This window comes from Sciurus carolinensis, chromosome 13 (genome assembly GCF_902686445.1).
Source record: "Sciurus carolinensis chromosome 13, mSciCar1.2, whole genome shotgun sequence".
Classification (NCBI taxonomy): domain Eukaryota; kingdom Metazoa; phylum Chordata; class Mammalia; order Rodentia; family Sciuridae; genus Sciurus; species Sciurus carolinensis.
Window position 1 is genome coordinate 24,873,980 of NC_062225.1, and position 21,799 is coordinate 24,895,778.

The window sequence follows — 21,799 nt, forward strand, 5'->3', positions numbered from 1 at the left end:
GGGACGAGGGCGGGCGCGGGCCCTACTCCTGGGTTATGCGCCAAGCTCCTTAAGCGGCCTTTAGGGCTGGGAGAGCCTGGGTCGTGCACCCGGCGATCTCGGGTCAGACGTATAGTCTTCCTGAAGACTTCCTGGGACTATCCCCTCTGGGCTGGGAGTGGCTGCGGCCAGGCCTGGTCTGTTCCCGGGCTCAATCCTGCACTTAGGGTGTAGCCTAGGAGCATGTGTCCCAAATCCCCTCCCAGACCTAAAAGGAGGAAAGAGGCAGGGAATAGAACCCTGGTTCCTTCCCAGCCGAATCCATCACTTGGCTAGGACAGCAGCCAGGAGCCCCAGGACTGGAGCACCTAGAACTCCTGTCCCGGTTCTGTTTCAGGCCTATCTAGCTGGTGAGGCAGGCACAATCTGGCTGTTCTAGGTAGTCTCCAGGGCCGCAGAGGGGTCTGAGGAAAAAGGACAGGGTTTTGAAGGTACCAAGAGGAGGGCTGAGCTGATCCTTGGGTGAGGAAAAGGAGGGATGATATTTCTGCCTGAGGGTAGTGTTCGGGTAAAACTGCACAGGAGGCCTCTTGGGGCAGTAGATCTGCAGCAGAGTGGAAATCCAACTTAGCCTTAGGACTCTCCAGTAGATTTGAGGCTGTTGGGGACTTCCACTGACCCCATCCCACTCCTATGAAGGCGTAAGCATTTGTGGCATTCAGTACCTTCAGGAAGGACAATTTGTAGGCTTGTTGTCAGGTGGCTTTTGGGGAATGGGAAATTTAATAAGGACTGGAGGCTGTAGGGGTCAAGCTCCCCCTCTCTCCGTCTTCTCTTCGTTTCTTCTTTCCTCCTCCAGGAAGTCTTCTTAGATTGAGCAAATGAGAAATCACTTCTAAGACCTAAATGACAACAGCTCCTATTAACTAAGCGCCAAGCATCATGCTAGTCATTTTTATGCATATCATTTAATCTTCCTAGTACATTTATCAAGTAGACATTATTATTATCCTGCTTGCAGGTAGAGATGCTGAAGTTCAGAGATCAACAAATCACATGGCTAGGATTTGAAAGCAAGTTATTCATCTTCAGTCTATGCTCAACCACAGGGCCCTCTGCCTTCCCTTTGCTATAATAAAGTCAACTGAGCCTTCCGTAGTCAAAACACAGGTTCCTTAAATCCACCTGCTTTTGCCAGATAGTCAAAAATACCTATGTATTGTTGTGTTTCCTCCTTTGTTGTTGTGACATTTATCCTTACTCTGCATTTCCTGTGAATATTTGGAAACAATTTAGGGCATGCTATGTATGTATGTGTGTGATTTTGTCAATGTGTGTATGTGTATGATGTATATGCATGTATGTGCATGTGTACACCTGTGAATATGTATGTGTGTGTGGGTGTCTGTTTTTACAAGTGCATATATACATGCCTGTGAGTGCTTATAGATGTAAGGGCATATGAGTACGTACATGTGTGTGTGTTTGTGTAAGTACAAGCACACGTATTTGCTTGTGTGCATGTGTTAAGGCATATGCATGTGTGCATGCATGTGTGCATGTGCGCATGTGTGACCATGCTGCATTTCACAGACAACAGTTCCTGCTTGGTTGTTATGGGAACCACAGTTCTAAAAATGTTAAACTGAATCCCACTCTATGTGGGCCAGAGAAACCATAAGAGAGAGAGAGCTCTGTGACAGATACTTCTGGGGTCCCAAAGCTGAGGCACAGAATCACGGGCTTGGCAAGAATTGGACAGGCCTGGACTAGCCAGAGGTATGGTCCCACTCATGGGACCCCACAGTTGGATGAAGGCCTCTGTTCTGCTTCTTCCCATCTCTCCTTCCTGACCCTTCCTCCTCCCTCCTCATTTCCAGCTTTGTACTATCCAAGTTGCCTTTCTTCCTTCTTCCCTTTTTTCCCCCTTTCTTTCTTCTCCTGTTTGTTTTGTTGTTGTTGTTTTGTTTTCACAGGTGGGAGTATTTGGATAACAGGCGGAGAGAGGTGAGAAGGCCAAGAGCAAAGGGAAAGATGACGATGGAGGTTGGAAGATGAATTTGAGTCAGATATGGAGATTTGATTGCAAGGGTGTATGTATCTTGGTAGGAAGGTGGAAGCCTTGATCTACCGTGCCATGAATGGTGCTTTAAGGAGTTTTATTATGGTGCCATGCTGTGTGGGATGCAAGGAGAGAAAATGAGGCAGAGGGACAACGGAACGTTTGGAATAGTCCAAACTGGCTATATGTGGCTTGTCTCAAATAAGGCACGGGGGTTGGAGTGGAGGGGGAGGAAACAGCAGACATTCTGTTTGCTCTTTCAAACTCTTTCCCATACCCCAGTCATAAAGATTCTTATTACTCTTCCCCATCTCTACAGTGCAAGAATCCACACTTGAGTGAGCCCATTACTCAGGTGTGTGTGTGTGTGTGTGTGTGTGTGTGTGCATGTATTTTGAATTCCTCAGGTGAACTGGAAGGCACAATAGTTGGGAGCTAATGACCCATCATATTGCAGGCACTCATTATCTTAAGTCTCCAGAGTCTACCACTATTGGAGAATGTCAGACATAAGGATGTGCACTGGTCTTGCAATGGGAAGACCCACTTTAGTATCTCACTATCTGTGTGTCCTTTAGAAAAACCCCAAACCTCTTGGGCCTCAATTTCCTCTTCTATACAGTGAGGGTTTGGACAGCATGTACTCATAAGCTCCTTCCAAGTACAGTGTTACTATGTGAGTTTATGTGATTTTATTGTGATAGGAGCACAGAGGATAAATGTGGGAAATACTTTAGTAGAAGAATCAACATTTTCTGGCTTCAGTTTTCAATAATATTGTCACACAGATAACCCGAAGATACTTCTGCTACAGAATATGTGGAGTGCTTCACAGAAAGTAAGAGACAACTCCTAAAGTGTTTAGCTGAGCTTGCAAGAAAGGAAAGAAAATCTACATGGATCAAAGCAAGGGAATTGAGACCAAGAAATGTAAATTTGAGGTATATTAAGAAAAATCCCAGGAGGTCTGGGGAGGGAGTTTATTTCTTGTTTGTTCCAACCTGACTCCTGACTGGAATAGGGGGATCTGCCTCTGAAAAATTATAACTACTTGAGCTAGAGTTTGAATTCACAACAACTGCATGGTACAGGAGCCCTAAGCCAAGAAATTAACAAAAGATCTATGGCCATCAGTTGATATTCTTGGAGTGCCTGACAGAAGCAAATATAAAACTGCTCAGGAAAACACTAGTTAAACTATATTGTCATATTGTGGGCATGCACAAATATGTTAAAACAAGTCCCACCATTATGTACAAGAATAGTGCATCAATAAAAATATAGAGAAAATTAGAAACCCTGAAAATAAATAAATAAAAACCTAAAAACAAAACTGCTTGGCAGAAATGTATCTTTCACCTAGACCACAATATATTGCTGACCAGGTAAATCCCACCAAAGATGAGCTCAAAGTTAAAAATCATAAAACACGACAGAAAACTATGTACCATGAATGAGAGTAGATAAGACCCTGAAAAATGTCCATAAGTTCCACCAGGTCTAAATGACAGCCTGGATGTGTGGAGGAAGGAGGAAACAAAGGTAACTTACAGAACTGTAGTTACTTAGGCAGAACTGTAGTTACTTAGTTACTAGGGAACTAAAGAAATTGTTAATAGAAATAGGGTATATGGAAGATTAATTTGATTTTAGATTTTATTTAAAATAGTGGTGGAACATTCACACTGAGATGGCCCTTAGGACCTTGGAGCTGGCTTAGAAGTCATCTATGAATGTGCTCTCCAAGAACAGGGCTGAAATAGGAAAGAAGAAGCTAAGAACTAAGTCTGGGAAAATGCCCACATTTTGAGGACCAGATGAAAAAGTGGAATAAGTAAGGAAAATGAGCTCTCTGACAGTACTTAATTCTGTTTAGATCCTGGGTTTGGGTTGATTTTCTGATTGTTTGATTTTAATTCTCTCCCTTCTGGCCTTTCTCTTCTCTTGAAATCCCTAGCGGAAGCTCCAGTAAATGAGGACATAAGAGGGACTTCTCATCTATGGGTTCTAAAACCAGGCTTGGCTCTGGTACCAGAACTACTAAGTCGCTTGTTTGTAGTTCCATTTTTCTCATAAGTAATATTAGGCCTAATATTAGAATATGAGAACAAGATGAAGCACACTTGGGTCAGCACTTGATGGAATAAAGCTGGAGGGAGCAAGGGTGGTGGTCAGAGGTCAGCCACCCATAGTTGCACTTCCTCCTTTGTTCAGGTTGTGTGTTTTGGAGCCAGATGCTTTAAAAAATGGGCCTTTATGCTTTTCTTTACCCTACTCTGTATGTAAAGGTGAATTCAGGTGGTCCATGCCTATGAATGAAAGTTGTGGTCGTTTAAATAGTAAGATAATGAGAGTCACCATTATCCTAAATCTCCAGAATCTACCACTTACCTAGCAGTACCTAGCAACCCATCATTTGAACCTCTCCATAGGGTTAAATATTGCCCTCTGCAGGTTACTATTCTAGAATGTCAATTCCCCTAGAAAAGGTAAAATCAAATTCTTTAACACAAATTAGTTTCTAGATACAAGATATTCGGCCTTTAAGTGAAAACACTTAATACCTGAGGGAGAGAAAAGGATGGAATTCTCTGAATCATTTGAATTCTCTGGTCAACTGGACTGCAGGGGTGGAGGGGTGAAGTCAGAGGATCAGGAGTTGGGTTGATTTGGCATCAGAGAACTGTGGGCTGTCCTAATTCAAAGCAGCTCAGAAGGGAAAAGAATGAAGTCTGCAGATACAGGCCCTCTCCCTGTCTTAGCAGAGAGGAGTCACCTGTGGGGGGAGATGGGGTGCATGACAGACTTTTTATACTCCAAGTTCTGCTCAAGGTGGCCAAAAAGGAGAGTAAACTCTTGGGTGGGGAGTTCAAAGAATAAAGAAGTGAGGCCTTCTTTCCCCATTACAGAGTCACACTTTCCTCCCCACCCTCCTGCCTGCCACTCAAAACCATGAAGGGTTCGCTTAGAGAGAAAGTTTGGCTGTGTCCAGTGCATGGTTGGACAAGTAGCCTGCTGCTTCCTGGAAAAGGTTCTTTATGGGAAGAATAACTAAGGTGACCACAATCCTTGGATAAGCAAGACCTGCTCCTTGCTAGATTCAGGTGTGGTCCAACTGAATGCTGAGACCCTTTGGCCCTGACACTATGTGACTCTTGAACAGATGCATAGGCTCAGGCTGGAGCCTCTGTGACGTCGAACACTGGGTAGTCCACAAACAGTACTGAAATACTGCAGCCTTTTGCAGCTTTGGCTACTGCCTAGCGCTCCCTCTAGTGGCGAATTCTGTTTCTGTTTCTCACTTTCCAGTAGGAAAGCTTTCCTAACTGTTCGGGTATCTCCAATCCCCGACTGGGAAATGAGAAATGGCTTTGGAGCCAACTGTTTTGACTCTGCTTCTATCTGGGTTACTTAGCAAGTTACCTACATTGCTTGCTCATCCTGAGTGGGGTTTAGGCCTGCTTCACTTTAGAATGAGGATTAAGGAGGATAACATGCACAGTGTTTAACATCTACACCTTTCAACCACTTCCTAGTTCCAGAAACACTTCTCTTAGGTCAGCTGTGATTAAATTCATTCGTTAATTCAATACATATTTATTGAATGCCTACTATGTGTCACACTGGCAGGTGTGCTTGGCAGTAGGTGTGTAATGTATTCAGGGCCTGCACTCCATGAGCGTGGGGATCGCCTTTGTCTTCTGGCACATGCTGTCTTGGGAAGCTGTTGGGGGAAAGGGTCAGGAGCTTACATGGCAGATTCAGTAAGCTTTTAGCACAATAATTTTAATTGCAAAAATAAACAGTTTTGTCAACTGCTTGAGAGTAGCGTCTGCTTTACAAAAATTAACAACAACAAAAAGGAAATAACCCCAAAGCAAAACGTTACATCCAATGGCTGCTGGAAATGACATTGCTGTACAAAGTCCCGCGCGAGACCGGCTCGGCGAAGCCCCAGCCTGTCTGTGGGGTAGGGGCCAAGAGGACGGCGTGGGGTGTGAGCCAGTTACAAAAGACTGTCTTGAGTCCCAGGGAAGTGCCTCCTCAGTGGGTAACCTGAGAGGACTTTCCCCAGAGCACGGTTCACGACGAATACAGCGCCTGAACAGCGGGAGCTATCCACGGAGCTGGTGCTGAATGGGGCGTGTGCAGCGGGCGCCTCAAGGGAACTGGAAGCAGGACCAGTGGCCAGCCCCGGGGCGTGCGAATAAAAGGTGGGAAAAAGAGCGGGGAGGGGAAACAGGCCAGATCTTGTGCGCGCCGAGTGGCGGCGCCCCAACCTACAAACCCAGCTCCTGCTCACAGCGCGGCGAAGGAGAGGCCCAAAGAGTAAAAGCCGAGGCCCTTAAGCCTCTCCTCTGCTCGCGCCTTCTGCTTAAGGTGCACCTTGCTGTGCCGTTTCTTCTCATCGCTGCGCGCGAAGCGGCGCCCGCATACGTCGCAGGCAAAGGGCTTCTCGCCTGTGTGGGTGCGCACGTGCGTGGTAAGGTGGTCGCTGCGGCTGAAGTTGCGGAGGCAGATGCGGCACTGGAAGGGTTTGTGGCCAGTGTGGATACGCAGGTGGCGGTTAAGCTCGTCGGAGCGCGCGAAGCTCCGTACACAGCTTTCCACTGGACAAGCAAAGGCCTTGGCGTGCGGCCGAGGGCAGAAGCAGCGAGCGCTGCACTTGCCTCCCCGGCGCCCCTTGCGCCGCGCCTTGGCCGGGGGAAAAGGGGCCGGTGGCTGCACGGATGGCGCAGTCACGCCACTGCTCCCGGGAATGTCGGCCACCAGAGGTTTGGGGAAGTCCGCGGTGGCGGAGCTGCGAAGGCCCAGCGGGGAAAGCTGAGGCTGTGTACCCGCCAGAAACTCACCGCCGTCGCCGCTACTCCCTCCCTCCCCACTAGGAGGGGTCAAGAGCCCCGGGAGGCCCTCGGCCCCATCCCCTAAGTCGCCTGGGGCCAGTGGGAAAGCGTCGTAGGCCCCGGTGGAGTAAAGTCTGTTGGTTGGAACGGCCGGCAGCTCCGCAGGACAACTGATGGACAGCAGGTCCTCAATCTTGGTCCCTAATGAGGGGAAACGAGCTTCGGGGGCGGCCTGGTAGCCTCCCTGTGACCCACAATTTCCTGGGGTCCCAACAGAAAGCAGCTCCCAAGGTGCGTAGGGACCTTTGAAGGCTGAGGCAGCGTCCAGCGCTGGAGAGGCTGGAGGCGCCCGAAGGCCCGGCTTGACGTCGGGCGGAGAGAGCTGAGGCTCGTACAGGCACTGAGAGGGGGCGCCCGAGGAAGGCGAAGCCTCCCAAAACGCCTCTGAGAGGGCGGCCGCGCTCAGATCCGGGGAGTACAGGTCCGGCGGACCCGGCAGCAAGGCGTCGGGGCCCGCGGGAAAGGGGGTATCCAGTGGGGACCGGGATGCTGCCGCCTCAGGGCCAGGGAAGGGCGCCAGGCCTAAGATGCCCGACATGAGGTTGAAGAGTGCCTCCGGGTCGTGCGGATGTTCTGGTACTGCCTGAATGAAGAAGCTACCGCTGTAGCTGAGGCCAGGAGGGGGCGTGGGCGCAGGACCCTCCAAGAAGCAGGAGTCGGCTAAGTCCCCCCCGGCACCGCAGCTGCTCAAAGCCCAGCTCAAGAAGTCGCCTGGTGAGGAGGGAGCAGGAATCAGCTCTGCGCACATCAAAGGGCGTGCCTCTGAACCCGCAGCCCCTACCCACGAAGCCCTTGGTGCACACGGACACACGCAAAGTACCTTTTGCACATTGTGATTCAGCAGGGGCCAGCAAACGTCCCAGGACGCACATACAAACATGCACACGCAAAACACACGTGCATAGGCAAAAGGACACCCGGGTGTATACACACACACACACACACACACGTTCCGGCGGAGGCGCTGGCGGCCTAGTGGGGGTGGGAACGAGAGTGCGCGCCCCATGACCCCCTGCGCCTCCCATCCCCCATCCCTATATTTCCAGCGTCCCATCCCCTGCTCGCCCCTGCGCTCCGCCGCCGTCTGAGCACCCCTGGCCGCGCTCCTTACCTCCAGGATAGCCGGCGGCCGCGGGAGCGTCCCTGGCGGGCAGCCGAGGCAATTCAGTGCTGGGTTCGGCGCAACAGCCTTCGGAGGACTTGAGGATCGTGTCGGGGCCAGAAAACTCACTAAGGTGGAGCATGGCGCGGCAGCGTTTGCGGGGCACCCGGGGCCTCGCCCGCTGGGCTTGGGGGCACGTAGGTTGCGGGGAGGCCGGCGGTCGCGGCTCCCCGCGGTGCACAGACCCCGGCACCGAGCTTTTGGCTCCGGGTGCTCACCTCTGGGAAAAAGGGTCGGGGGGCCCTGGAACCCTCGCTCGCCCGCACCAGCCGCGGGCGGCGGCTCCTTGCTTCTTCAAAGCGCAGCCGGGCTCCCCCAACCCACAGCCCCCCCACTTATATAGCTGCGGCGGCGCTGGCTCCGGGCTTCCGACTCCCCGGGCCACTGCCATTTCGGGAGGCCCCGGCCCTGCCGCCGTGACGTAAATGCCCAAACATGGACACAGGATGTTTGCCGGGGACTCCCGAAAAGGAAAGCTCGGGCTGTGACGTAGCTGCCGCCGCCGGCGAACCCGCTCCGCTGCGTGCGGGCGCGCTCCCCGAGCTTGGAGCCCCGTGCGCGCCGGGGCCGCGGGTGAGCCGGAATGGGCTGTGCGCCCCGTGGGCCCGAACTTCCAGTACCTGCGTTTCCCGCCTGGAGGTAAAGGCCCTGGGGCGGTGAGGCAGGACACGAAGACAGTGAGAATACAATTTTGGAGTTCGAATCCGCTCTTTGTCCCTCCCAACCTGTGAATTTGCTATAGACGGAAACAGAACTTGAAGGTCCAGGCACTTTCAGTAAACCACAGAGATTATCACCATTATTTACTTATGGTTTTTGGTCATTGCCTATTTTTCCATTTTCTTAAGGTTTCGTTTTGATTGTGCGTGTGTGTGTGTGTGTGTGTGTGTGTTTAAATTTCCGCTAGGACAAATAAAATTCAAGTTAAAAAGGACGATACCATTACTTGGTAGAGGTGTGTATGCGTGGGGGGAGTCAGTACAAAATAATACATTATGCATTGAAAAGTTTGGGGCCCTCTTTGCCCCATCCACCTTCATTTCTACCTTCTAAGGTGGTCACATTTAAGTTTCTTGGGTGTGGTTTTTTTTTTTTTTTTTTCAGAAAAATTTTATACATATGCAGGCATATACCCTGTGCTGCGATGTAATTTTTTTCACTTAAAATAAGAGAAAGATTGCACCACGTCCAGAGGCAAAAAGCCTGTTGCTCTTTTGTAAGAGCAACTGTATGCTCCATTGAAAGGAGGGACCATGAGGTCTATAAGTCTCCTATCCTTGAGCATGTAGGTAATTTCCATCTTTTTGCTTTTACCAGTGTTGTTGAAGTCATCATCCTTGACTTTATAATGTGAAAACTTGTGTGGGAGAAATTCCCATGAGTGTAAATCTGGGCCAAAGGATTTTTAAATTTTTGATAGACACTTTGGCAAATTGTTCTCCAAAGAAGTAGGGCCAATTCCTGCTCTCTTCTCCCTCATCCATAGGAGAGAGGAGGCTTCTGTAGACTGTTTTTCTGCCTTCATATGAATGAAGGAAGATTGTTCCCAGCAACCCAGAGAAAATCTACAAGAATTATTTCCCTGAAATCAGCATCTGGAATAATCTGGCTCCTCTGAGGAAAAAAAAAAAAAAAAAAATCCCTAATTGTAAGGAGGCTGTGACTCTTGGCTGCAGAAACATCACAGTCAACTCCAGCAAAGAAATCTGCCTGCCTGCTCTCCTGGGTCTCTCTTCTGTTGTGGTTTCCCCTCTACCTCATTTTTCTCATTCTCTTTTTAAAATGTTCATTTTATCTTAGCTTACCTAACTCCTTTCTGGAAAGAACCAAATGAAGGCATTAAAAAATACATGGAATAGTTTTTGTTTGTTTGTTTGTTTTTTCAATGAAGAGTTTCCATTCCTGAGACTCTGGGTGCTGGAAGGTGAGGAGAGCAGGTCTGGGGATCCATTCTCTTCTTCTTGGAAAGGAAATAAATCCTTTTGTAGGTGTTGTGCTACAGTGTGACTGGTGGTATATCTCCCATCTTCCCCAACCCTACTGTCCTTTTCAAGAAAGAGTGCCCAAGAATGCTCAAACCCCATCAAGTTCTTCGTCCTTTCATCCTTTCACCCTTCATCCATTATGCAAACGTCTATTCATTCAATTTCTCAACGTTCATTCATTCAACATTCATTCCTTAAGTGTCTCTTATGGGCCAGATGGTAGATTTTAATTTTTCTCCTATCAGAGAAGCCCATCTCTATTACTAGCTACTCTCTTCCCTACCCCATAATGACCCTATAAGTGCATTCACAGATTATGTCCCATCACACAGTCACCTGAAAACATACTGCTGACACACTTATGGTGCATCTTTTCCTTGAGTCTGCAAATCATGCACTGGTTTTTGTAATCATACACTTGTAGCATGTCTCAATAAATGGTCTCAGATGTGGTATATGTGGATGTAGGAGATGTAAAAACTCAGCACTTGTCTGTAAGGATTAGACATGCAGAGCGCTATTTTCTTTATACTCAGTTTCAGACTCAGGGTTTTATTGTAATCCAAATGCATTGCCAAGGCCAGGTGAGCCCACACCAGACACGCAGGGCACACATGTTTCAAATCCACTCTGGCATCTTGTTGCCTGGGAGGGAGGGGGAGGGGAGGTGTTTGGCTGGGATGGTGTCCAGGGCTCCCCAGGTTGCCCCGTCGGGCCAGATTGGCCAGCCCCAGGTTGCCCATCCCTTCTGCTGTTCTTCCCTCTGCCACAGCATTCCTCCTACTTCTTAGTCATGGATAATTCCCCTAGTTCTTTAGTGAGGTGCCAGGCCATTGCTGCTCTCTGCCAGGGGCTGTTGGGCCAGGTCCAAGTCACTCTTACTTGCTCTTGTTAGAGGCCAGGCCTTGGGGGAGGGCTAGGGAGTAGGTAGGAGTGATGAAGAGAAGAGACAGTTTGTGCTCTGGGTGTGGGATGACCCACATCCCCATCTCCGTGCCCACCTTTAGTGGACACACATGCACATATAAGTAGGCAGACAGAATGCTGCCTCTGGAGGGGAATTTGCACCTGTACTTGGTTCCTTAACAAGGGGGAGGGAATGTAACGGGGAGGGGGCTTCCGAGTATTTTGCTCCTCTTGCCCCCAACTTTTAACAGCTTAGAAAGAGCTTCTTAAAAAGGTCTTTGGGATGAACTGAAAGAAAGGAGCTTAGATCTACAAGCTCCACTTCAATCACACTTTAAATATAAAAGCACACACTTACCAAGGAGATAAAGGGGAATCACATGTTGACTATTTACAAACATATCATTAAATCATAAGAAGAATCTTTGAAATAAGGAATTATAGAACTGTTTCACAGATGAGGAAACAAGACTGAATAAGGTTAAATGACATGCTTTTTTAAAGCCACACTTCTATTCTGTGGTGGAGCTGAGAGTTGAGGCCAGGCTAGTCTACTGTCTAAGATAATTTAGGGAAAGATAATTGATTTTCTAAAAGGAATCACTCTGAGATGGCTTTAGATGGAGGATCTTTCTGTAGCTTTTCAGATTCGATATGCAAACTAAATCTGACCAGCATTCATCTCTGCAAGAATTCCCTGGAGTGAATGCCATCCATGGCTGGGAGAGCACAGTGGGTTACATCAGATGCCCACTGAGTAGAAGAAGGTCCTTTGGGGCTATTGTGGAAATTGATGATGATGATAAGGTGTGTGTGTGTGTGTGTGTGTGTGTGTGTGTGTGCGTGCGCATGCGTGCACATATGTGCATGGCCATGGGGAGATTGAAAGGGAATTTCATCTTTCCATGAGGACAGGTGAGGAAAGGAGAGTTTACTTTTTAGACAAGTACTGAACAAACACTTGCTGAATGAATTAATGAATGAATTCATTCACCAAATGTTCATTGAGCACAACCCATGACAGATGCTGGCGGGCCCTTCGGATGCAGATGCTGCAGTGCCTGAGACTGGGAGATCTGCATTCAGGGGGCGAGGCGAGAAGGGAGGGACAGGGAGGATGAGGAAAGGCCGCCTCCCGCCTCTCTCTTCTGGGAAGGGCCCAGCTGCTGTCATAGCACTTGGTAATGCTACTGTTCCCTCCCCCACACCCCACCTTGATCTTTCTGCTCTAAATATCATTGTGTTCAAATAATAGTGTACATATTTTAAAAGACTCCAAGAAGACAGCTGCCTGGGAGTATTAATCATGAAGAGACCAGTGCTCTGTCTCCATGGCGACTCCTGGCAGAGAGCTGAAGAGCAGTTCTGTGTCCCACTTCCTGGGGCCATGGAGATTCAGGGACACTGTATTCCTCACTCCTCTTTCCTCTCTACTGTTCCCCTCTTCCTCTCTTTTCTTCATCTCTCCTACCCTCCCCATCTGGCTCCTTCTTTTTTCTTCTTCCTAAAGGGTTTATTTAAAAGCCAGTACAGGGGCACCGTGTGGGGCCATCAGATTGACAAGGAACAAGGCCAATGAAGCAGCCACAGAGATGAAGTTAGACTCTAGCAGTGGTCTCTGCAGTACCCAGCTTCCCTCCCAAGACCCCTGAAGTGCCCCAGGCTTTGATGACCCCTAGGCCAGGAGTATGATCAACTGTCTATGAAGCAAGGAACCCACTGCCAGGGTTCTTCTCTGTCTTCTCTCTTCTCTTCCCATGGCCAGTCATTGTTTTTTGCTTTGAGTTGTTATTATGATTTTGATTTTTAATGTCCACACAGGTAACATGCCTACTGTAAAAAGACAAATGTTAAAAATTATAGGATTTTTAGAATAAAAAAAACATTAGAATATTTCACAACCCTGACCCAAATATATACATTTAAGTAGTTTTAGATTTTCATGTATAGTTATTCAAAATTGATTTATTCAACAGTTGCATTATCATCATGATTTATACTAATTGTATCATACTAACTCAACATTATAACTACCTTAACATTGTATCTTTTATAGTTTTAATTTTTTCCATCATGATATGAACTGATCTTTTATGTTGTTAATAACTACTCTAGAATATTCCATCATATTTTTAACCCATAGTTTCCTGATTGGCACTATTTTAAAGAATCTGGCTATATATAGCCTTTTATGTGTACTTGGTGCACTGGCGGGGTAATAATATTTCAGTATGCTAATTGACATTGTATGCAATTGTATGACATTGTATGGGCACTATTTGTCAGATATTGAGGGCTTCACATACACTCATCATTTAATCTTCATAACGACCTGATAATCTTTATAGCCTGATTTTAGAGATGGGGACATTAAAGCATGGGGTTGTTAATAAGTTTGTCCAAACTTACAAGATTAGTAAATGATGGTACCAACTTTCAAACCATAGGCTAGATTCCCAGAAAGTGGAATTTCTGGGTCAAAGATACAAACGTTTCAAATTTTATGTATTGACAAACCTTCCTCTGTAAAGATTGTGTGAATTTCTGGGCCATCCAGAAGCATAAAGGAGCCAACAGATAAGCAGGAAGAGGTATCCCAGTGATATTTTAATTTGCCCTGTAAAAATTATCAGTAAGGACTGGAATCTTTCCTCTGGACCTTGAATTTCCTTTTTCACCATCCAAGGGCCAAATTCCTCACCCAGGTATTCGAGTGCTAAGTTCCTTGTGCTCCCATAGTAGGCTCTGAAGGGAAGCTCTCTGGCATGAACTGGGAGAAAGACTGTGTGGGGATAGGGAGTGGGGGCACTTCTGCACCCTCCTCACTTTTGTTTTTTTCTGTATTGGATAATGGTGGAGGTGGAGAAGAGGAGAACAAGGTGACTACAAGTTGTTAGGGCAAAACTTCTTGGGTTCTTCCTAGGTAGCTCCTAAGCTGCTCCCCCACAGGAGAGATAGAGGTTATTCCTTCTCCTGTCTTCCATTTTGCATCCGTTCTTGGACAAATCAACATCAAACAGAGCTTAGAGGTGGATGACTATAGGAAAGATGTGACTAGGATGGATCCTAGGAGGCAGGGGATGAACACATGACTTCTTCTCCATGCCACTGGTATTCAGAGTCAGCCTCCTTTGTCTCTAAGCTTGGTCCTCCCTTTGTGGGTAATAATGGACTTGGATCTTGATAAATGTTATACTTTCATTAGACAACAGTGTTCAGAGCATTGGTTTTCTTTCTTTTTTTTTTTTGGGGGGGGTGCTGGGGATCGAACCCAGGGCCTTGTGCTTGCAAGGCAAGCACTATACCAACTGAGCTATCTCCCCAGCCCCAGAGCATTGGTTTTCAATTCATGTATTGAACAGGTGAAAAGGAGGCTGATCCAGCAGACCAATAGGACTATAGCTCTAAAGCAGTGATGGGATCAGAACCAAGCCTGCTGCACCTACCCGATGAATTTCTCCCTGCCTGGCTTTCTTTGTCTGAGCCGATCTTGCTGTCTTTTCACCTCCACTTATTCCCTGTCTTTCCATAGTTTTCTTTAAACTTCTTTGGAGTGCATTGGTCATTATACTGGGATCTGACAGCCTGACTCCAAATTATTCAGATAATTTATCCACAGCTGGGTCCATTGAGTCAGAGCCTGTGTCCTCTGAATCTTGTTCACCACCAGCAAGCAGGGCTTTTGGTTACAAGTGGCAGAAATGCAGTCTGAATTAGCTTAGAAAAAATGGAATTTGTCAGCCTAAGGGACTGTCAGTCAACCTGCAAGGGGATAAGGGCCACAGCTAGGAGTCAGGAGCTGGAAGACCAGAGGCTAAGAGTTTTCAGAATGCCCTCAGCTCTTCCTATTCTCTCACAGACTAAAATCTTAGCCATTAGTAGCCATTAGTTCTACACATCTGCTGCTGAGATAAATAAATTCCCATCCTAAGTTCCAGATAGGGAATTCCAAGAGAGACCTCTGCTCTGCTCATGGATAGGGTAATGCCCAGCTAGGAGCTTGTACTTGCGTTTTGAGGGCCATTTCTCGAGAAGGAGAAATTACTGTGAACCAGAAAGCTTCCAAAAGAGGCTTCAGCCTCAGGCCTTGAGGGCAAGAGCTGGGCAGGAATGAGTTCTGGCACCTTCTCATAACCAGGGGCAAAAATGATTGTTCCCTCTGCTTAACAATGCCCTTGGAGCAAGTCGCCTACTCCATCTGTCTGCCAGCTCTAAGGAACACTGCCCAAAATAAAAATCCCTAATTAGAAATTCCTGCAATCCAGAGCAAAACAACTTATTTGTTTCCTAGAATAATCTGGAGCCACATTTGGCTTGGCAACCAGTGGGTCCCACACGTTCATGTGGTGTGCTATGTGAAGATTCCAGCAAGGACCTTTATTCAGTCACAGGACAAGGGGAGGGCCCCAGTGGTCACCTCCCCAGGCAGCAGCAAGCAGGGGACCAGAACAGAACTGTTTTTATCAATGATGTGCAGCGGGTTTCTGGAACAGGGTAGGTAGGGCATGGAAAGAACTTCTATAGGACTTCTAAACACCAGTTTCCACAAAGGCCAAAGCAGTGACCCCTACCTTTCGGGGAGACACATGGTCTTCAGGGAACATAGAGAATTCAATGATGGAGTAAAGACCTTGAACCTGGGAGTTAGGGGAACTGACTCCAACCTAGCTCTCTGTCGTTTTCTTGTTCTGTCTTTGAACAAATTGCTAACTTTTCTGTGCTCATGTTTTCTCATCTATGAAATGAGAGTATATTATCTGCTCTACCTATAGCCTCAGGATTAAGAGTTAGAATTAACAAATTAAGTAGTTAAAGCACAAGTATTTGCTACAACAAGGAAAGGTGGCATGAGAAACAATAAAAAAAAAAATAAGAAACAGTGGACAACTCTTTCTACCCTGATATTTGTCCAGTGTTTCCTTAGTACCTCCTCTTCTGGGGACAAGATTGTTCACCATGACCTGAATTTCATGTGAGTCTTTGCTCTCATTTGTCCATTTATCTGAATATTTAATGAGAACCTAATATTTCAGTCAGTTCATCGACTTATTATAGAAAAGTGTGATGCATGCGACGGGATGGTTTGAATTCTTAGGATGAGACAGGTGTTGCTTATCTAGTCTGAATGTCCAGGGAAGGCTTCCCCAAGAAACTGAGATTGACTTCAACTGAGATTGAAGTATTGAGTGAAAGTTGACCCAGAGTAGGGAGAAAGTTGAGTGGAAGAATGTTGTAGGAAAAGGGAACAGCAGGTACAGAGGCCAGAAGTGAGAGAAAAAGGACAAAGGAGGAGAAAAGAACTCAGGGCACTGAAGGAAATCCATGATGACTGGAGCATAAGGAGGAAAGAGGCTAGAAAGGAGAAGTGGGGTTCTTCAGGAGAGATGAGCGAGCTCAGGATCATGGAGAAACGTTTTAGTGTGTTAAGGCATTTGATTTTGATCATTAGGGCAAGAAGGTGCTGTTGAAGAGGCTTCAACTATGTAGGAGATGCAGTTTTTATCTTGGCAAGACTAATCTGACTATAGTAAGGAAGGTGTACTGGAAGGAGGTCAGCGAGGAGCGTGGGCAGCAATTCATGTGGGAGGGCCCTGGCCTGAACCCTGTGGTGGCCACAGGAAAGGGGAAGCTTCAGGAGCACACCCATTTAGGAGGTATTCTTTTTTTTTTTTTTTTTTTTTTCTTTCCAGTCCCAGGTCTGCGGGATTGAACTCAGGGCCTCACAGATGTTAGGCAAGTGCTTCACCACTGAGCCACACTCTCAGCCCTGGAGCTATTCTACGATAGACAGAGTAGGAGATATGTTACAAGTGGGGCAGAAGCAGGAGGAAGACATCATGACTGACTCTTGGGTTCTGGTTTTGAAAGCAGAGTAGGCACTTACTTGGATGGAGAAGCAGCAGAAGGAGCAGAGTCTCCACCCACACATACTGTCTTTTATTTACAGAGCTGTGATTTATATACATTTTTTTAATAGCGTGGATTGAACCCAGGGATACTTTACCACTGAGCCACATTCTGAGCCCTTTTAATATTTTTTTTTATTTTGAGGCAGGGTCTTGCTAAGTTGCTTGGGGCTTCACTATTTATCTGAGACTGACCTTGAACTTGAGATCTTCCTGCCTCCTTCCGAATTGCTAGCATTACAGGTGTGTACCACCACACCAAACTGCAAATCTTGACTGTATGATTTGATGATATTTTACCCAAATCAAGATAAAAAACACTTACAAGCCCAGAAAGTTCTCTTGTGCTCCTTTCTAGTCAGTAGACACCACATCTTTTTTTTTTTTTTTGTAGTTGGAGATGGACAGTATGCCTTTATTTTATTTGTTTATCTTTATGCAGTGCTAAGGATTGAACCCAGTGCCTCACACATGCAAGGCAAGCGCTCTGCCACCGAGCTACCGCCCCAGGTCCAACACCACATCTCTGAGGTAACTACTTAGTTTTATCTCTATAGATTAGTTTTGCCTACTCTTGAACCATTCATAAATGGAAGAATTTAGAATGTACTGTTTTGTATCAGGGTTCTTATGTTCAACATGATGTTGTAAGATTTATTCACTCCGTGGTTTTCATGTATCAGTGATTATTCTTTTTTTTTTTTTAAATCACTGACTAGTATCACATTGTTTAAATATACCACTGTTTGTTTTTCTGTTCTCCTGCTGATGGAAAGTTTGTGTTGTGGTTAGTTTTCGCTATTATGTTTGTTAGTTTTTAGGAGACCAAAGGAAGATGGTTTAGAAATAAATGACAGTGAGAAGATAAAAACTCTTATGACCTACTACATAGTTTTAAAATATGCAAATTAAAACATACAAATAAAAGATATTTTACTTCAACAAGAGACTTTAGAATTTTTTGCTAATAAACTTAAGAGTATGCCAGATGAACATGAAGCGAAGTATAAACTTTTTCTGAAGGAAAAATATGGAATCAATAGATGTTTTCTTGAATGGGAAAATTTAGTATTATAAATTCGTCAGTATGTAAGTGTCAGTGGATTCTCTGTGATGTAGACATTGAGATCGAGTGAGTAACACACATGAGAGAAAAAAGCAAGATCGTTCAGAAGAATTTTGGATTGCAGTGTGTCTCTGACAAAGTCTCCGCCAAACCAGGGCAAAAATTGCCCATTAGGAGAATCCTGCACTGGGAAGAAATCCCCAGTACCCAGTTCTTAGTCAGTGGCAGAAGACTCATTGGAAAGAGGTGAACCCAAAAGTTGCTCACAACTGTCTGTTCAACTGTGGCTGCCAGGTTTGCAGCTGATTGGCTAGTTCTTTCTTAAAGGGAGACTCAAGCTGCCCCATCTCCATAGTTGCCACAGACAGTTCTCCCTAAATCAGTCTGCAAGTTTCATGCTATTACACTAAAAATACCAATAACGTGTTTGTTTTTTTTTTTTTAAAGGATTTGGGGTACAAGTTGAAAAATTCATTCTGAAGTATGTTTGGAAGACTATAAAATAATTATCAAAAGAATTTTGGAAATGATGACTCATGCTCTATAAAATACCAATACCTATTAAAATAAGGCTGTGTTAGAGTACCAACTGGACCAGTGGAAAAGAGTTGAGAAATTAGTGCACATATGTATATACATATACACACACATATATATACACATATGTATATGTGTGTGTATGTGTATACACATATATATGGAATTTAGAATATGATAAAATTAAACCGGGCTGGGTGGTGCATATCTGTATGTAATATCAGTTACCTGGGAGGCCGAGGTAGGAAGATCCCAAATTTGAGGCCGGTTTGGGCAAAATAAAATAAGGAAGGGCTGGCGATAGAGCTCAGTGGTGGAGTGCTTGCCTAGAGGCCTTGGGTTCAATTCCTAGTACCCTCCTCAAAAAAGAATATGATAAAATGAACTTTTCACATTAATGGCAATCATTTGATTATTAAATAAGTGGTATTGAGAGAACTGGCTAGAAGTATGGGGAAGAAGTAGAATACATATTCACAGGACACTCGAAAGTAAATTCTGGAAGTGAGGACTGGGGATATAGCTCAGTTGGTAGAGTGCTTGTCTCGCAAGCACAAGGCGCTGGGTTCAAATCCCCAGCACCAAAAAAAAAAAAAAAAAAAAAATTACAGAAGTGAAAAAAGATAATAACCTGAAACTATAAAATAACCAATAAATGTACAAGAGAATATCTTTATAATCTTGGGATAAGGAAAGTCTTTGCAAATATGAACTAAAATCCAGAAGCCATATTGGAAAAGAATGACAGCTTGGTCTATGTGAAAAATTAAAATGCTTGACAAAAAATCATAAAAATTAAAAACGAAGAACCATCTTGGGGAAAAATTCTCTCTTGGCTTAATATTAAAAAGTAACTACAAATAAATTTAAAAAGACAAATACTCAGCAGAAAAAGTGAAGGAGCAATACAAATGATAAATAAATAGGTAAAAAGATGCTCAACCTTACTGATAATAAGATAAGGGCAAATTAAGCAACAATGAGGTCTGAGATTGAGGTTTTTATCTTTCAGATAGGCAAAGTTTAAAAGATCAATAATAATTGGCATTGAAGAATGAGACATATCTAATCATAGGAAGCTATTTATTACAATGCTTAAATTTTATTTTATTAAGGTTGAAAGGAAATCAGAACATCTATAATATGATTCCATTTTTTAAAAAGAAACAAATATTATATTTATGTGTGTGTTTGTGGGTGTGGGTGTTTGTGTGCGTCTGCTTGTACACGTGTAGAAGAAGGTCTGTAAGAAAATATATTGAACTGTTGAAAGTATTTAACTCTGGGGAAGTAGGTGTAGAGGGAATTCTGCATTTTAGTTTATATAGTTACTTCTTGTTTGAAATTTTTAGCAAAAAGAAGGCATTTTTTTCCAATTTAAAAATAAAGAAAAACAGTTGGACATGGTGGTGCACACCTGTAATCCCAGGGACTCAGGAGGCTGAGGCAAGAGAATCACAAGTTTAAGGTCAACCTCAGCAACTTAGCAAGGCAACTTAGTGAGATCCTGTCTCAAAATAAAAAATAAAAAGGTCTGGGGATGTTGCTCAGTGGTTAAATGCCCCTGGGATCAATCCCCAGTACCAAAAATTAATTAATTAAAAAAATAAAAAGCCACTATGTACAACTTAAAAAATATATACCAAATAAGCAAATAAATAAAATTTCCTATAATGTAGATGTGCATGAAAGCTCCTTACAGCAATGATTATAGTGAAAAAAACAATGGAAACAAACTACATGTCCATCAATAATAGACAGGTTATGTGAATATGCAATCAGTGTAACTCCACATCATGTACAACCACAAGAATGGGAAGTTATACTCTATGTATGTATAATATGTCAAAATACATTCTACTGTCGTGTATAACTAAAAAAACAAGTAAAAAGTTTAAAAAAGAATGGATAGGTTAAATAATTATGGCAATTCTGCAGTTGAAAAACTCGTATCTTTTAAATGAGATAGATCAATATATACTATCAGAAAAGAGTTTTGATGCATTATAATATCAAAAAGCTAATTGCTAGGGGCTGGGATTGTGGCTCAGTGGTAGAGTGCTTACCTAACACTCTGTCCAGGAAGCACTGGGTTTGATCCTCAGCACTTCGTAAAAATAAATAAACAAAATAAAGCTATTGTGTCTATCTACAACTAAAAATTATTTTTAAAAACATTTTAAAAACTAATTGCAAAACATATATTTTGAGTCCAATAAATTTTTATGAGTACTTCATAAAATTATTAGTGTGGGTGGTAAGGAAAGATAGGGAAATGTTGGTCAATGGCATTAAGTTATAGGTAAAGAGGAGAAATAAATCCTGGTGTTTTATTGTATGGTAGGGTGATTATAGATAATAATGTACTGTATATTTCAAAAAAGCTAGAAGAAGGATTTGAATGATTTCATCACAAACGAATGATAAATGTGTGAGGCAACAGATATATTTACCCAGATTTGAAGATCACCCATGATATATACACACATCTAAATATCACCTGGTGCCCCATAAATATGTACAATTTTTATGTGTCCATTAAAATATATTTAAAATATTAAGGTGAAGAAAAGTGACTGAATGGATGAACGTCAGACTACCAGCAGTGGTAACCTTTGTAGAGTGAACGGAAGGGAGGGAGTAAGACAGGCCCAGAGGGGAAGGCAACCCCAAGGGCTGGCTATCTTTCAGGGAGGCCAGCTGGGTGCTGCAGGCACATCTGGGGGTAGAAGATTTTAAACTCTGCAACTTGTAGTGTGCAGTCTCCTCAGTGCTATCATTATTGTATCCATTAATTCTGCAAATCACTATAAAAACAAATCATGGAAAACCAGGTAGTAAAGATGGAGAAGAGAAGTAAAGGAAATGAACGTGAAATAAAAAAATGGAGCTTGGAAAGACAGAAATTGGTGCAATTCGTTGGGCAGAATACTTGGTACTTTTGGTTGACTTGCTTCATCTCAGTTTCACCTTGCTTCTAAGGTTCTTGCTGCATTACAAAATCTGGAAAGCTGAAAACTATGGCTCCAGACTCCTTTGCAACTAGAATTCTGAATGAAAATTAGGTAATAGCAAGGAGATGCATTGGAAGGTGATGTGGGCAGCAGTCATCTTTCTGCTTGCTTTCACTGTTTGTTTGTTGTTTTGTTTTTCCATCAGCCATGTCAAGGGGCATGAGCTTTTCTTATAGCACCATTCCTGTGTCTACTCCCTGCCTTTCTAAGTGATAGGTGGTTGTGTTGGCCAGCAGGAACTTCCAAATCCCTGAATTACATCTACTATAGTGTATTTT

The 21,799-nt window shown here is 44.5% G+C and overlaps 1 protein-coding gene across 1 annotated transcript; it reads right to left on the minus strand.

Annotated features, from left to right (window-relative positions):
• Window positions 1–5,767: 5,767 nt before the first annotated feature.
• On the minus strand, window positions 5,768–8,476 carry Egr4 (early growth response 4). The gene is made up of 2 exons (XM_047523170.1): window positions 8,057–8,476; window positions 5,768–7,656 (listed from the first exon to the last, which is right to left on the minus strand). Exons 1-2 carry the CDS (start codon window positions 8,187–8,189, stop codon window positions 6,341–6,343), a joined length of 1,449 nt encoding a protein of 482 aa, XP_047379126.1. The 5' UTR covers window positions 8,190–8,476; the 3' UTR covers window positions 5,768–6,340.
• Window positions 8,477–21,799: the final 13,323 nt, after the last annotated feature.